This window comes from Mercenaria mercenaria, chromosome 15 (assembly GCF_021730395.1).
Source record: "Mercenaria mercenaria strain notata chromosome 15, MADL_Memer_1, whole genome shotgun sequence".
Lineage (NCBI taxonomy): Eukaryota > Metazoa > Mollusca > Bivalvia > Venerida > Veneridae > Mercenaria > Mercenaria mercenaria.
Window position 1 is genome coordinate 21,379,038 of NC_069375.1, and position 17,707 is coordinate 21,396,744.

At 35.3% G+C, this 17,707-nt stretch overlaps 1 protein-coding gene across 4 annotated transcripts in view; it reads left to right on the plus strand.

Annotated features, from left to right (window-relative positions):
• The first annotated feature begins 3,299 nt into the window (after positions 1–3,299).
• The window catches only part of LOC123546745 (protein crumbs-like), an 89,640-nt gene continuing 75,232 nt past the window's right edge, over positions 3,300–17,707 (plus strand). Inside the window, exons 1-2 of one of the 4 annotated variants that reach the window (XM_053524748.1) lie at positions 3,300–3,543; positions 10,997–11,587. In XM_053524748.1, the coding sequence (XP_053380723.1) occupies positions 3,477–3,543; positions 10,997–11,587 (658 nt within the window). In that variant the 5' untranslated portion in view covers positions 3,300–3,476. Of the gene's footprint in view, positions 3,544–10,996; positions 11,588–13,799; positions 14,015–16,560; positions 16,714–17,707 lie in introns of those variants that run through there. The other 3 variants (XM_053524750.1, XM_053524749.1, XM_053524751.1) reach the window with 3 other exon arrangements.

The window sequence follows — 17,707 nt, forward strand, 5'->3', positions numbered from 1 at the left end:
TTTGTCAAATTATGTTGATGTGCGTGAAAGTAATTCATTGAGTTATAACAGAGATAAAGTGAAAGAAAATTTAGAACTTGAACAAGGAATCAAGATCTGGACGCCAACACAAGTAAGATAGTTCTCCATATATTATATACAACTGGTTTAAAAATGACACGCAAGAGGTTTGGTCTCCTGTTGTTTATATGAGAATGCTATCTGTTCTACCATGTGGTACTTGCCCTGCACATCCATATCAAACAACATAACCACGACTGAGCCACAGTCGCACCATTACAGTAAAATAGTAATTTGACAATATCCAGGCGGTGTAAAACAGTAGCTTAAAATAATTTAAACAATCTTGATCAGAACATTTAAAAAATGCATACAAATAATTTAATTCTTGGGGAAATAAATTCAAAGGTCTCCTAATTATAAAAGTCAAAATTATGCAAAGTTCCTTTAAAACGATTAAAACATTTTTAATGAAGCAATGTATTTGCGAGCCTTTCTGTCTTTATCTTTATTCTTTTTTTTTTGTTTTTGTTTTAATTGTCTGTTCCCTCTCCGGGCTTCATGGCTGTCAGTCAGACGTTCATTATTATGTATTTTGTTGGGTTTAACGTCGCACCGACACAGTTATAGGTCATATGGCGACTTTCCAGCTTTGATGGTGGAGGAAGACCCCAGGTGTCCCTCCGTGAATTATTTCATCACTCGAACCTAAATCGACGAGGGACAAGTGATTTGAAGTCAGCGACATTTACCACTCGGCCACGAAGGCCCCCACGTTCATTATAAGTTCTGCTGGTTTACCATGTGTGCCACTGGGAAATTCATTATGGCCGTCACTCATGGTCGTCACTCGGGAAGTTCAACAGGGCTAACTCGGAGGTTCATCATGGATGCCACTTGGGAGATTCATCAGGGCTAACTCGTAGGTTCATGGTGGCCGCAGCTCTAGGTTCCTCATGGCTGCCACTTGAGAGTGGCCGCCACTCGGAGGATAACCATGGATGTCACTCGGAGGTTGATCATGGACGCCACTCAGAGGATTGTCATGGCCATCACACGGAGGTTTATCATGGATGCCACTCATATGTTTATCATAGATGCCACTCGAGATTTCATCATGTTTGAAAGGGACTTCTGCGCACTACGCCGTGGCCCAAACCAGCATCTAAGACGAGTGCTGCATTTATTGCATCATACCAGTTATCAACAGGCATGGGCAGTTTAATTAAATAACCATTCTCATACCACCAATCATAAAACCTACAAAACATCCGAAAAGGTGTGACTTGTATTTTGCAATTAAAGCAACATCTGAATTGTACTAAGTGGAAATCTAATTGACTGTGCTTGTACTACCTCAAGTATACCTCAAATGGTGCAATCTGGCATTTATTAGGGCATAAATTGATGCAATGGCATGTTTGAAATTCGTAAACTTTTCCACAAAAGGGAACATTTTGACCCAATCACTTTGCGCTTGTGAATCTCGTGTGGGTTAACATGAAGTCAGATAATTGTTATGACATCAAATACAACATACCGTATGGAAAAGTTGTTTTTTTGTTGGGTTTAACGTCGCACCGACACAATTATAGGCCATATGGCGACTTTCCAGCTTTGATGGTGGAGGAAGATCCCAGGTGCCCCTCTGTGCATTATTTCATCACGAGCGGGCACCTGGGTAGAATCACCGACCTTCATCACGAGCGGGCACCTGGGTAGAATCACCGACCTTCCGTAAGCCAGCTGGATGGCTTCCTCACATGAAGAATTCAAAGCCCCGAGTGAGGCTCGAACCCACGTCGATGAGGGGCAAATGATTTGAAGCCAGCGACCTTAACCACTCGGCCACGGAGGCCCCGAAGTATATTTTACCGAGTGTTGAGGATAGTATGGGCGTGGTAGAAACTTGGTATGGGCGTGGCAGAACCTTTGTGTGGGTGTGGTATAAACTTGTTATGCGCGTGGCAGAATCTTTGTACAGGCGTGGCAGAAACAAGGCACGGGAAACAATGCAAAGCTATAAAACAGAATCCTTACTTTATACATCTAAACAAAGAACTATAAAATACATTTATTTTTATAGCTCTTTGATCTAAATATGCCTCTAACCTTATTAAAATTCATTGAATCTATTTAAGACCCTGATTTTTAAGTACCTTTTTATTGCATTGATAGTAAGTGGTATTTTTTTTTGTTTAATTTTTAACAAAACATATTTAATAATCGAAACATGATTATGCTCACTTTGTTTTAAAAGTCGACATTTAGCAAGGGCGGAGAGCTCCAACTGCCTTTGGACAAATTTTCCAGTGTTTGTAGTCGGCCAGTTTTGATGCGTGCGTACGTGCGTGCGTGCACGCGCGGAGGCGTAGGTATTCTAATTGTCTTCTGACTAGTATGTATCTTCCCTTTCTTTAGTATTTGTATGGAATGGCTTAATCTTATCATTTGATGTTCTCATGTTTGCGTTTGGGGACAATTATTGTTCTGTTTGCATTTGTTTTGAATCTCGGGATACTTGGGAAGGTAGGTGAGCATGAACGGCTTATAAAGGATATCAATGGGCTTCCTGTTGAATTTTGGCCATTCACTTTCTTTAAGAAATCATTTTGTAATCTTATAGAATGCAGTCTCGGTGGGAAAATCAAATGAGTGCACCTGGGTCGCGGACATCATGAACCGGTTGCTATCCCAATCGTAGATTACCTGACCCCAACAGTGACCCGATGTGTCCGCTATGGCCATTCCCTAAGTTATAGGTTACTTAATGCAACCACTGACTATTACAGGTTTTCTTATTTTCCGAGAACAGTGTACCATTGGAACCAGCTTATCCCCAGTGTCGCCCACCTCCCTACCCTAGAGCAGTTCAGTGCTGCAGTTTGCAGCCTTGAACATGCCTTGCCCTAGTTATCCTGCAAACTCAAGTTTTATCCTTTTTATATCACCAAAGTTATTTTTAGTTTCTTCCACTCTAAATTTTTATCACTTTATTCTTTCTCTTTTTGATTTTGACGCGCAAAACGTCTACGTTCCCGCAAGGGGTTTGACGTCAACGGAAGATTAGATAGATAGATAGACATTGATACAAGGGAACTAAATCTGCTACACCCACTTGCCATTGACTCTTTCTTGTTCTACTTGCTTCCCTTGAATTACCTGTGTGCGCACCTGTAACTGTCCTCGTCAATAGCGCGTTGTTTACAAATGAGGTCATGCTAGAATACACACCTATTTCATTGATCAGGTTGCATATACCGTGTAAGACATACTTGAAATTCCATTTATGTCAATAAAATGATAGATTTAGATAAAGAACAATACAAGCATACCCGTAAATTTTACGATATAAATAGTACACAGGTACAATGTAGGTCACGTGACACTTTATGTATGTAAAATTGTAGGGTGTTTATATAAAATCTGTGTGCGTACATTCTTGACCCACGGGAATTTATAAACAATATGACAGGATGGGTTCAAGATCACTGACAGAGGGATTAACCCGGGGGTCCGTATTAACCCTCGGGGCATATACAGGTAATCTCTTAATTTATTTTTTTGGTAGTTTAACGAGTTATTGACAAACAATTTTGTTACAACTTGTTTTGTGCAAATAGTAATAAACTTAATTCAGTGAAAGACTGAAGTACACTTAATTTCTGATCGGAATGCGAAAGCATTATGTAAATATACAGGATCCATATATACATGGCACAGCTCACAGATATTTTGTACAGTGCATTTTGTATTATGTATTATAAAATAAAAGAAGTTTACACATAATTTCATTTGTTTCTATAAAAACGGACAAAAAATTCATTCGGACTATGTAATAAATAGAGCATATTGCATAGTGCGTTTAGATATTGGTGACTAAACATAATACTTTTTAAAACATGCTGAATTTGTAACAGAGCATTATTCAGTGTTTGAGATATGTGCTCAGTGCAATCTGACTAAAGTACATATCCTATTACGCTACGCATAGGATCTGAAAACGACCTATTCATTGCCTCGTTCTGACGACCCTTTCGCTAGCCAATCAGAGCCTAACTTACAACATCTTGCAAATCTACCTGTAGCCTTGACTTTTGATATTTACAATTCTTATGTCGTAATGTATCAGATAGCCGCCTAGCTCAGTCGGTAGGCCACCTGCTTTGTAAGCGAGGGGTCCCGGGTTCGAGCCCTGGAATGACTGCACATTTTTCTTACTCTCTGACATTCGAACAAGTCGTCTGATTGGATAAAATAAAAATAGCAATACTGGAAATTCAAAATCTACAGAAGACGAATGTGAATGGGTCGTTCTCAGATCTTCGTTTAGAAGATCAAGTACTTCAGTCAGATTGGTGCTCAGTGTATTTTAAAAGAAACTATTGGCACATATCAGAAAGAAAAAAATTCTCGCCAGCTTTAGAACAAACAAATGAAACAAAGCATGCCGGCCACGTGAGTCGCATTAGTAAAAAGTAACAAAATTCTAATTTGTTATAAATGATTCTATTTTGTGACCTGTTCCATTGGTTTTTTCTTGTGGTATGTTTCTACCTGTACACCGGTAATAACCACAAATTTCCATTTTCCAAATGTTTGTCCGAATTCATTTTGCAAAAATATATGATTTGCATCGATCATACCCAGGTGTCTTGCAAGGTCAGTACACCAGGCTTAAACTGGATAAACCCTAGCAGTGCTGGGAAGTCAAATGGATGCCTATAGCTGGTTGCCAATGGCGAAACATCATATGCCGCAAATGAAAAATGAATTAACCCATTGGCTCTGTTTCATTGACTATTTAATTTGCTTTCATAATCAGATATACTGAGTAACCGACTGGCAATATCACTACTTCAGTGTGTGGTATCACCAGTTTGAATAGTCCTTACAGTATCACCTGTTAAAAGGCAAGCCATGATATCAGCTATAGCAATTCGATGGTCAGATTGTTTTATATTTATGACGAGCAATCTAACTAGCTAAATCTAACCATAAGAAAAATAACTCAATATTTCATAGAGTCACGTCAAATTAGTTGGACTACTATAGTGGAATAAGTGTTAGCATAAAAAGTAAAATGGAACCCATCTGTAGAATGATCAAATAACTTGTAAATAGAAAGTAACATAATGAATATAAATTGGTAGTCATAGCAATCTCCATCCTACTATTTTTCCTACTTGTTTTCAGTCAAATTGAAAATACATAACTTTTTATTGGGAATTTGAGACAGAGTACAGATAGAAATTTGCAGAAAGTCTGAAAAACTGTCTTAAATTTATGACTCATAATTAGCATTATTCATCCATTTAAGATTTAAAACTTAGATATGACATATATAATTAATCTTAAGTTATTTCACAAATTATTTAAATTTTGATATCTGGTTGGTTTTAGCCAGGAAATTTGTATTACATAATATTATGTAGATTTATGCCGACAGGGGCAAGGGGAGAATGCAGAGGGGTTTCTTTTCCTACTGAAAGGGGTGTGCAGCCTGCTCCACCAGAATTTTTTTTTAATATTTCATTTGACACATTCTGAAGCATTTCAAAGTGTTTAATTTGGAGTACAAAAACATGGTTACAAAACATTTAAAAAAAGCTTACATACAAAACTTTTTGATTTCTGAGGTGATGTACCATAAGCAATTTTGATCACCTGAATCAGTGTATCTAAGCTATAAGTATTGTATTGGGCACAAGTGTTTAATATGAAGCTTGATCAGCAATTAAAACAATGAAAAACATTCAAAGTAGGTCATCTGGGGTAAAAATTAGGTCACTAGGTAAATCATAGAAAATATAATCTTGATGAAAATAGGTCTGAATGTTTGTCTTTTTGAAAGCTAGGTAAAATTTGAAACTGGGTCATCTGAGGTCAAAAACTAGGTCACTAGGTTAAGTCACTGTGGGTCACGTTTCCTAACAGGGGTTATCTGGCATTAGAAACAAAGGTCACAAGGTCAAATAATAGAAACTTTGCTACATTAAAAATAACATTTTCAAGTTCTATTTTTTTTAGCTCATCTGATTTTTTGAAAAAAAATGATGAGTTATTGTCATCACTTGAGCGGTTGTCGGCGTCGGCGTCGGCGTCGGCGTTGCCTGGTTAAGTTTTATGTTTAGGTCAACTTTTCTCCTAAACTATCAAAGCTATTGCTTTGAAACTTGGAATACTTGTTCACCATCATAAGCTGACCCCGTATAGCAAGAAACATAACTCCATCTTGCTTTTTGCAAGATTTATGGCCCCTTTTGTACTTAGAAAATATCAGATTTCTTGGTTAAGTTTTATGTTTAGGTCAAGTTTTCTCCCAAACTATCAAAGCTATTGCTTTGAAACTTGGAATACTTGTTCACCATCATAAGCAGACCCTGTACATCAAGAAACATAACTCCATCTTGCTTTTTGCAAGATTTATTGCCCCTTTTGGACTTAGAAAATCAGTTATCTTGGTTAAGTTTTATGTTTAGGTCAACTTTTATCCTAAACTATCAAAACTATTGCTTTAAAACTTGCAACACTTGTTCACCATCATAAGTTGACCCTGTACAGCAAGAAACATAACTCTGTCCTGCTTTTTGCAAGATTTATGGCCCCTTTTGGACTTAGAAAATATCAGATTTTTTGGTTAAGTTTTATGTTTAGGTCAACTTTTTCTCTTAAACTATCAAAGCTATTGCTTTGAAACTTGCAACACTTGTTCACCATCATAAGCTGACCCTGTACAGCAAGCAGCGTAACTCCATCCTGCTTTTTGCAATAATTATTGCCCCTTTTGGAATCATTTTCTTGGTTGAGTATTATGTTTAAGTCAACTTTTCTCATAAACTATCAAAGCTATTGCTTTAAAACTTGCAACAGTTTTTCACCATCATAAGTGGACACTGTACATCAAGAAACATAACTCTATCCTGCTTTTTGCAAGAATGATGGCCCTTTTTAGACTTAGAAAATCATGGGTAGGACAATATTTCTATTACACAAAAAAAAAATCAGATGAGCGTCAGCACCCGCAAGGCGGTGCTCTTGTTTTCTTTGGTTCAGTTTAAATTGTCACACTAAGACAATGTAGGTCATATATGGTGACTTTTCAAGCTTTTTTATGGCGGAGGAAGACCTCTGATTCCCTTCCAGGTATTGTTTCTGGCCTTGGTGTGCACCTCATTTGAACAACTGACTCTCCATTTTATAAGCCAGCTGGATGGCTTCTTCACATGAAAGCTCCTACACCACAAGTTAGGTTTCAAACCTACATCAGTAAGGAGCAAGTGATTCATGTTTTAGACTGGGTCATCTGGGATATAAAACTAAGGAACAAGTGATTCATGTTTTAGACTGGGTCATCTGGGATATAAAACTAAGGAGCAAGTGATTCATGTTTTAGACTGGGTCATCTGGGATATAAAACTAAGGAGCAAGTGATTCATGTTTTAGACTGGGTCATCTGGGATATAAAACTAAGCCGAGAAAAACCTTGTTAACACTCCAGAGGCCACATTTTCTACCTGATCTACATGAAACTAGGTCAAAATGTTCCTCTTGATGAAATCTAGGTCTGGTTTGAAACTAGGTCATTTGGCACTAGGTTAATCTTGATGATCTTTAGGTCAATAGGTCAGGTGAGCGATACAGGGCCTTCATGGCCATCTTGTCTTAATATTAGTCATGTTAGTTTTTTGACACTGAAGAGGCCACAGTTAGTTACCTATCTATGAAAAAACATTTCAGAAAGTTTGTCTTAATGAAATCAAGTCTTAAGTTTGAAACTGTAACATCTTAGGGGAAAAAATGTCACTAGGTCATAAAAAAAAAACATTTTAAATTTTACATGACAGAGGTCACATGAACCTATTTCTGAATGTTTGACGAATTATTTCTCAAGGCTGCGATTTTGTTAGCTTCAGACGCAACCATAGCGTCAGTTAAGTAACAGTAGCCAGATCAGTATGACTGTTTCATTTGGGGACAAAAAGTAATTCTAGTGAAGGCATAGAAAAACTTGTTAAACACCAAAGGCAAGCTGCTTTTTCTGCCTGATACACGCATGAAACCTAGTCAGAATGTTTGCTCTTAAGAAATCTTGGTAAAGTTTGAAACTGGGTCATCTAGGTAAAAAAAATAGTTTATAAGTTCAAATTGTGGGTTGGCCATCCAGTCTGCCATTTGACACTGCAGTTTCCAGTCAATAACTAGAGAATGCTTTGGCCTGCAATGATCAGTTGAACCTTTATTTACCTTTTGAGTCATTGAGTTAGAGTTCAAGGTCATGGTGTCATTGACACATTAAATATTATCAGTAACTGTAGAATGCTTGGACCTACAGTGAACTTAATGTGGTCAGTAGATGACCCCTATAGTTTGAGGGTCAGTGGATCTAAGGCCATGGTCACTATCCTTGTGCCTGAAAATGGTTTAGAATGCATGGGCTTACAGTGGTCAGATTGCCTCACTGTAGTGTTGAAGGTCCTAGTAATGTTGAAAATGAACCTATTTCCTGACTTGGTTGTAACATTTGTATTTATTCCAGATTCTAACACAACCCAACCTGTTTCCAGATTAAACAAAGGAGACTGAAACTGTGTGTTATTATGTAACAAAATCACAGTTTGTATGTCACATTATGGCATTGCGTAAAAGGCCAATAGCAGCATGCTGGAAAAGAAAACCACAACTATGTATTTACTGAATCATCATCAAGGATGTAGATGATAATGTTTGACATAGTATTAGAATTGAAATAATATATCCCAAACAGTAATGTTGTCTTGAATAAAATCATTGTTTGTCATTCACCTGAACACCAAATAAAGATTTTATTCAATGACAAATCACTATTTGGGAGATATTATTTCTTAAATGAACTTGTACACATAATTTGCATAGTGGTACGTTTTGTGCATTTGATATTGCAATAACCATTGTACACATAATTTGCATAGCGGAACATTTTGTGCATTTGATATTGCAATAACCATTGTACACATAATTTGCATAGCGGTACATTTTGTGCATTTGATACTGCAATAACCATTGTACACATAACTTGCATAGCAAAACATTTTGTGCATTTGATATTGCAATAATCATTGTACACATAATTTGCATAGCGTTACATTTTGTGCATTTGATACTGCAATAATCATTGTACACATAACTTGCATAGCAATACATTTTGTGCATTTGATATTGCAATAACCATTGTACACATAATTTGCATAGTGGTATGTTTTGTGCATTTGATATTGCAATAACCATTGTACACATAATTTGCATAGCAATACATTTTGTGCATTTGATATTGCAATAACCATTGTACACATAATTTTTATAGCGGTACATTTTGTGCATTTGATATTGCAATAACCATTGTACACATAACTTGCATAGCAAAACATTTTGTGCATTTGATATTGCAATTATCATTGTACACATAATTTGCATAGCAATACATTTTGTGCATTTGATATTGCAATAACCATTGTACACATAATTTGCATAGCGGTACATTTTGTGCATTTGATATTGCAATAATCATTGTACACATAACTTGCATAGCAAAACATTTTGTGCATTTGATATTGCAATATTCATTGTACACATAACTTGCATAGCAAAACATTTTGTGCATTTGATATTGCAATAACCATTGTACACATAATTTGCATAGTGGTACGTTTTGTGCATTTGATATTGCAATAACCATTGTACACATAATTTGCATATCGGTACAATTTGTGCATTTGATATTGCAATAACCATTGTACACATAATTTGCATAGCGGAAAAATTTGTGCATTTGATATTGCAATAACCATTGTACACATAATTTGCATATCGGTACAATTTGTGCATTTGATATTGCAATAACCATTGTACACATAATTTGCATAGCGGAAAAATTTGTGCATTTGATATTGCAATAACCATTGTACACATAATTTGCATAGCGGTTCATTTTGTGCATTTGATATTGCAATAACCATTGTACAGTCATAATTTGCATAGCAATACATTTTGTGCATTTGATATTGCAATAATCATTGTACACATAATTTGCATAGCGGTACATTTTGTGCATTTGATATTGCAATAACCATTGTACACATAATTTGCATAGTGGTACATTTTGTGCATTTGATATTGCAATAACCATTATTAACATTTTATACATAGCGGTACATTTTGTACATTTTATATTGCAATAACCATTGTACACATAATTTGCATAGCGGTACATTTTGTGCATTTGATATTGCAATAACCATTGTACACATAATTTGCATAGCGGTACATTTTGTGCATTTGATATTGCAATAACCATTGCAATAACCATTGTACACATAATTTGCATAGCAGTACATTTTGTGCATTTGATACTGCAATAACCATTGTACACATAATTTGCATAGCGGTACATTTTGTGCATTTGATATTGCAATAACCATTGTACACATAATTTGCATAGCGGTACATTTTGTGCATTTGATATTGCAATAACCATTGTACACATAACTTGCATAGCGGTACATTTTGTGCATTTGATATTGCAATAACCATTGCAATAACCATTGTACACATAATTTGCATAGCAGTACAATTTGTGCATCAGACATTGCAATAACCATTGTACACATAATTTGCGTAGCAGTACATTTTGTGCATCAGATATTGCAATAACCATTGTACACATAATTTGCATAGCGGTACATTTTGTGCATTTAATAACCATTGTACACATAATTTGCATAGCGGTACATTTTGTGCATTTGATATTGCAATAACCATTGTACACATAATTTTCATAATGGAACATTTTGTGCATACTGCTATCAACCAACATAGGGCATGCAGGTAAATTTGGTACACTGTTGAATATTGCACACCCCTCCTCAGGAGTCAGTCTCTCTCCGCTGATAACTCATGTGGGGATTTGGTCAGTTTAATGATGCCATATTTTACAAACAGTAAATTTTATTTATTTCAGGGCTGATCTTTGCCTTGTGTCTAACAGATGTAATATCAGCTGAAAATGGTGGAAGATACGGTTATTTCTCTCAGGAAAATAGTTCCAGTGTTATACTGAAAAACGCAGTATGGAATGTTAGGGACAGTGGTCGACAGACAGAATTTTCATTTCGAACATGTTCAAATGGGCAGCTTTTATACCAAAAAGGGGCGGGTGGGGATTTCTTAAAACTTTTGCTCATAAATGGAACTCTTGAATTCCATTGGTTAATTGGCTCCGTCCAGAACAGTACTGCAGTAGGCGCTGACTTAAATAATGACGAGTGGTGGACGTTAAGTATACATCGATATTTAGGAAATTTATATTTAAATGTGACAAAAAGTGGGAGAGTGTATTTTAGTGAGATTATTTCAAATTCAACTTTCAGGGAATATTTTTCTAGTATAGATTTTAGTGGGACATTAGGCCTGTATGTTGGCCTGGAATATACAGGCTGTTTGATGGAGGGGCCTACTGTGATATTTTCTAACAATAATGCCTATACAGAATGGAATAATGTGATCTGGAGTGATACTTCTTGTCCTCAACATGATGCTAATTGTGCTCTAGGTAAGTCACTGATACTAAGGTATCATTTATTCTCTTATTTAACCTTTACCCTGCTAAATTTCTAGCATTTATTATTCCAAGGAGTGTTCACTGAAAATTTACTGACTGAATAGCGACCAGTGCAGACCCTGATCTTGGTCTGCACTGGTTGCAAAGGCAGAATCACTTGCTGCCAGCAGGCTAAAGGTTAATGAATCACGTTACGCAAATTATGTGGAACTAAAAGGCCTGTATTACAAAGAGCTATAAGATTTCTATCAGAAACGTATTTATGAAATTTGTAATTACTTCCCTTGAAAATGAAAATATGATGAACAAAATGGCTATATATTAACCTGCCATTTAGTGATTTTGCCATTATGTTAAAAATTACTGAAAATACTTCTAATGAACTTTGGCATTTTTTCAGAGTAAAATTATATCTTTTTGTGATTTGATGATTTTGAATTTTTTGAATTTTTTATATGTTACAAATAACATATTGGTCTAATGAACAAAACAGAACAAAAGTTTATTTTTTCTAGAAATTAAATGTATGCTTTAAAAAATAGTGCGTTCATGAATTTTTAAAGGTTGCCACTCACTGAATACAACATTGAATACATTTTTATACGCCCGAAGGGACGCATTATGTTGTACCCCGGTGTCCGTCCGTCAGTTAGCAATTTCGTGTCCGCTCTGTAACTCTTGACACCCTTGAAGGATTTGAAAAAAACTTGATGCAAATGTTCACCAGATCAGGACGACATGCAGAGCGCACATTCTGGATGGCTTGCTTCAAGGTCAAGGTCAGACTTAGGGGTCAGTAGTAATATGAGTGTATTTCGTGTCTGCTCTGTAACTCCCTTGATGGATTTCAAAGAAACTTGAGACAAATGTTCACCGCATCAAGACGATGTGCAGAGGGCATGTTCTGGATGGCTCGCCACAAGCTCAAGGTCATACTTAGGGGTCAATAGTCATATGCGTGTGTTTCGTGTCCGCTGTGTAACTCTTGAACTGCTTGCAGGATTGTAAAGAATTTTATTGGCACAAATGTTCACCACATCAAGACGACGTGCAGAGTGCATGTTCTGGATGTCTCGCTTTGAGGTCAAGGTCATCACACTGTAACTCTTGAACCCCTTGAAGGATTTCGAAGAAACTTTACACAAAAGTTCCTTTACACAAAAGTTCACCACATCAAGACGATGTGCAGAGCGCATGTTCTGGATGGCTAGCTACAAGATCAAGGTCACACTTAGGGATCAAAGATCATACCTTCGGGCATGTATTGCTCTGCATGTTGGTGCCTTGTTCACTTTTAGTATATTCTGATTCAGATATAGGGTAATGAACAAAAAGACACTTCACTCTAAATGTATGTTTATCATGATCTACACTGTTTGCATTCAGTCAGTATCTTTTTGGAATTCACCCCTTTTAACAGTTAATGGTACTGTCCAGTTTAAAAGATGGACAAATTCATTATAGGAATTTAGCAGGGTAAAGGTTAATAAATCACTATGAAGATATTTCATCAGCATAAATGAAAACTGAAAAATGTCAGACAATGTTGCTTAATGTGAGTGGCCACCTTTACTTTAAAGTACAAAGTATTAAAGTTCCATAGTGCTTTAGTGTTTTGTTAAAATTATGTTAAAACAGATAAAGCGGCAGCTGCTGTTCAAGTGCTTAATAAAATTATTATAAAAGTAGTACTACCAATGTTGCACATGTATCAGAGCCATATAAAGGGAGATAATAAACAAGTACTTCTTGATATTTCTACTTTGTTAATCAAGTTTTCAAACATGTTGATAGCTGTTCTTGAAAATATGAATAAATGACATAAATCTTGAGGTGTATTGTGTTAAAGTCTAAAATGCTAATAGTTTCTACAGGTGTTTAGCATAAATTAGACAATTCATAATAATAAAGTTTACTTAATACTACTTTGATAATTATGTTAATCTTGTACATAACAACGCATTTAGAAGGCAAGGGCCACTCTTCGGAAGGATTTATGTTTTCTTCATAAAAACTGCCCTGTTTAATGAAAAAATAACATCTGGAAAGCTTTGTTATTAAATCTCTTTGATTTGATTGGTTGATATGAATTTTTCTAGTCCCTTTTATAAATAAATAATAGGACATTCCTTGTGTGCCCACCTGTGCACTGCACCTTTACACACAGCGTGTATTACCTGTGTAATTATTGTCATATTGTATTTTGTGCCGCGTGTGTTCTTCATCAATACTGGATTCAACGTCATACTTGACGAATTTGGAATATTATGTTAAATAATGTTGAAAAATCTGGTTGAAATTGGTTAATGACACAAATATGTGACTGGATTACTGACTGTGTAATTTTGAAATACCTTTTTAATGGAATATCGGCTTTTCTTTTGTTGTTTTTTGTCGTAATCATGTAAAGAGTAAAGTGTAGGTTTATTCTGAAATAATATTTGTTATTGGAGAACGGATTGGTGTAAATGGCTTATTTTTTTGTAAGAAAATGTTGAAATAACGGTTTTGTTCAAGGTTGGGCCAAGTTTATGAAGTACTTTTATTCATTTGTGGATATTTAGTGGTTTCTGGTATCAGTTATATAGGTGCTGAAAGAAATATTCTTCCTGAAGTTTGTACTAGGAAGTTAACTAAAATTAGCTGCTTGTCTAAGCTGTTTGTTTGTCTTTGTAATGGCACTATAGTTTCAGATATTGACACATGACATACAAAAGTATTAATTAACTATTCTTTTGATATATAATAAACTATCCTAATATGTTATTGGTTCAATACTGCATGCTAGTGCTAGAGCGTGTTCAGTTTTCATTCTTAAAAACAAATGCGACAATTTTAATAAATAAACATCAAGTGGTCACTAAAAGTACAACATACCGGTAATATACCTTGTACAAGACATTTACTTTATGTACTTTTAAAGAGTCTGTCAAAACATGCAGTGACATTTAATTCATTACATGTCTTATTATTGTCTTTTAAGGGTCTGAATGAGTTGCGTTGGTCTTAGTTGATGCATCAAGTTGTCAAGTTCACAATCATACCATAGTAGACTAGCCACAATCATACCAGAATAGACTAGCCACTAAACTGATAATAAAGATATTTCTACATTACTTTCCTTTTTTTTGTCTAATTACATTTTATAGTGACAAAAGCCAGTCTATTGTAGAGATTTTCTTAAATTGTAATATAGACTGGCTTATTTAGCTAAATTGAATAAAAAATGTATTTCTTAGTCCAGGAGCTAGTCTATCTTCAGAGTTATGAAACGCTTTAACACAGTATCATTTCTTGAGCTTATTATCATTAGGATGGTTGGGTTTTGCATTAATTTTCCACCACAGTATCATGATATTTTGGTCTGTATGCAGTACCATACCACAGTATATTGAGAGTCTACAGAACTTGAAAATTAACCCTTTTTTAGCTTGACTATTCAAAGAATAGTCTGTCTGAGTAGTCTGAGCTATTGTACTCACCCTGGCATTGGCTTTGGTGTCGGAGTCACACCTTGGTTAAAATTTTGCATGATAGTTCATATAGCTATCAATTAAAAGCATTATTATAGCTTTCAAACTTTTTTACCTTTTTTCTAGGCCAATAACCAACCTTACAGGATCAAGTCACATAACTCTGACATGTATTTTGGGCAAACTGTGGCCCCTTTTGGACTTGGAAAATCCTGGTCAAAGTTTTGCGTGCAAGTAACTATCTCCAAAACTTTGTTTTTTTAAATGCAGATATTGAATTGAAACTTCACATGTGTCATAAGGGTTATAAAACTGGGTGATATAATAAAGTCCCATAACTCTGACATGCATTTTGGCCATTTAATTATGCCCCAATTGGACTAAGAAAATCCTGGTTAAACTTTTGCGTGTAAGTACATATAGCTATTATTCAAAGGCGTATACATGTAGCTTTGAAAATTATTTTTTCTTTTTCTAGATCAATATAACCAACTTCACTGGATCAAGTCCCATAACTCTGACATGTATTTTAGGCCAGTTATGCCTCCTTAAGGACTTTGAAAATCCTTGTTAAAGTTTTGAATACAAATTACTATATCCAAAACTAATGCAGATATTGATGAATCTTCTGATGTGTCTTCGGGGTTATAAAACTAGGTTATAGCACCAAGTCCTATAATTCTTAACATTTATTATTCAGTTATGCCCCCTTTTGGACTTGAAAAATCCTAGTTAAAGTTAAATTATATTAATTTGCATGCAAGTTAGTATCTCTAAAACTAATGCAGACACAAGATTGAAACTCATTATGTAAGATTTAGGATAATAATTTCCTGCTTCTGTGACAACAATTTGAATAGTCGAGCATGGGCTATCTTATGGACAGCTCTTGTTTTAATGATTATCCTGAAGCAAGGGTGCAAAGTTGGAGGAATCAAGACAGGAGTGGTACATAGTATTACACTGTTTCAAAAATTTCTTTTAAACTATACTTTCAAGTACATACTTAGAATGACTAGAAACACTGCTATTCCACATGCCTGCCGTCAGAGGTTTAGACTAGGCGAGGGTCTTCTGAGGATTATCTGTACTGGTGGAGACTTTCCCTGGATAATCAGCTCAGTTGAGATAAGCTATCTGGTTACAATGTCAATGTTGGTGTTTGTCTTGCTTCATAAAGTAAACCATTTGTCAAACTATACCCCCACATTCACTGCAGTCTGTGCTTGTGCATGCATGAGCAGTTGAAATTCTTGTTTAATACATGTGATTCATGGATTCAAAAACTATATTGAGAGCAAATTTTGAGAAGCTTTAAGGAATTGAGATTTCGTATTGAAAAGTAGTGCTATAATTAAGTGTTCAATCTGGATATACATAATAGTTTGTATAAAAGATTTGAAATTTGAGTCATAAAATGAATCATAGCTGCATTGTGCAATATGCGGTATACATAAAAGTAATTTAAAATGTATAAAGTGCACTTTACATGAAGCAATATAAATTCGAAATTAAATAATTCTGAATTGTTAAATGGATTAAATGACATTTTGACAGAAGGCAGTTGTAAACTTGGATTAATAATGAATGGAATAATTTGTTTAAAGAAGATGGATTATATTTAGCAGTTTTCTTAGCTTTTTGGTGATCATCTGTTTTTGTTGGGATTAACAGTTAAAATATTTCAGTTAGGCATGCATGATGGTCACTTAAACAAACAGTGTTTCTTGATTTACACTTTGATTTGTCATTTCATTAATATAGAAATGAATTTGCTTTGCCTCCCTGTTTAGTTTATCTTATTGAATGGGTATAATATATCTGTATGGAAAGAGCCCTTAATTTAAGTTTTTCAATTTAAGTCAATAGTTTTGTAATTTTAGTGTTTTTATTCAAATTAACAGTATTGCAGGGCTATCCATGTTGTGTGGGGTTACTAAGGCTGGTGGCAATGGTGCGGGCTGTTCAACTGTTGCCCTACATTCTTAGGTCAGCTTATAGTTGGCTAATACTAAGTGCTATTGATGTTTGGTTTAAGTTGATTCATGTCTCTGTACACACCCACTTGACAGTGGAATGCAGTCATATCTGCCTGATTAAATTGGAAAACAAATTGATCTGATAAAAAAACAATGAGATGATTAAGTCAGTGCACACTGCAAGTTTTTGGCTGTACCTAGTGAAATATTGGTTTACTAGTATACTGATCAAGATATTGATTTGTCCATAAATATCAGTAATGGAGTTTATCTACATTGATACTGATCAGAATAGTTCTGATTGTCCTGTACAGGTCATGGTATTGTTAAGTCAATCGTTATCATGCAGGACACAATAACGAACTGATTACCTTCATAATTGAATGATGGGCCTGTCACCCAATATGTTCCTATTGTTATACCTGTATTACACCTTTAGGCCATTTTATTATTTATATATTGACTATGCAGAAGGCGAACTCCCGCGATTATTTTTTCATATTTACTTCAGTCTTGTTTAACTGTTGGAGTATATATGTGTGTTTAGGTTCTCGATTTTTGCATTGTTTTCTGTTGTGTCGTCAAATTGTGTCATAATGTTTTCAGTTTTCTGCTTGTACACATTTCATAATAAGCAAAAGTTATTCAGGTGTAGAAAT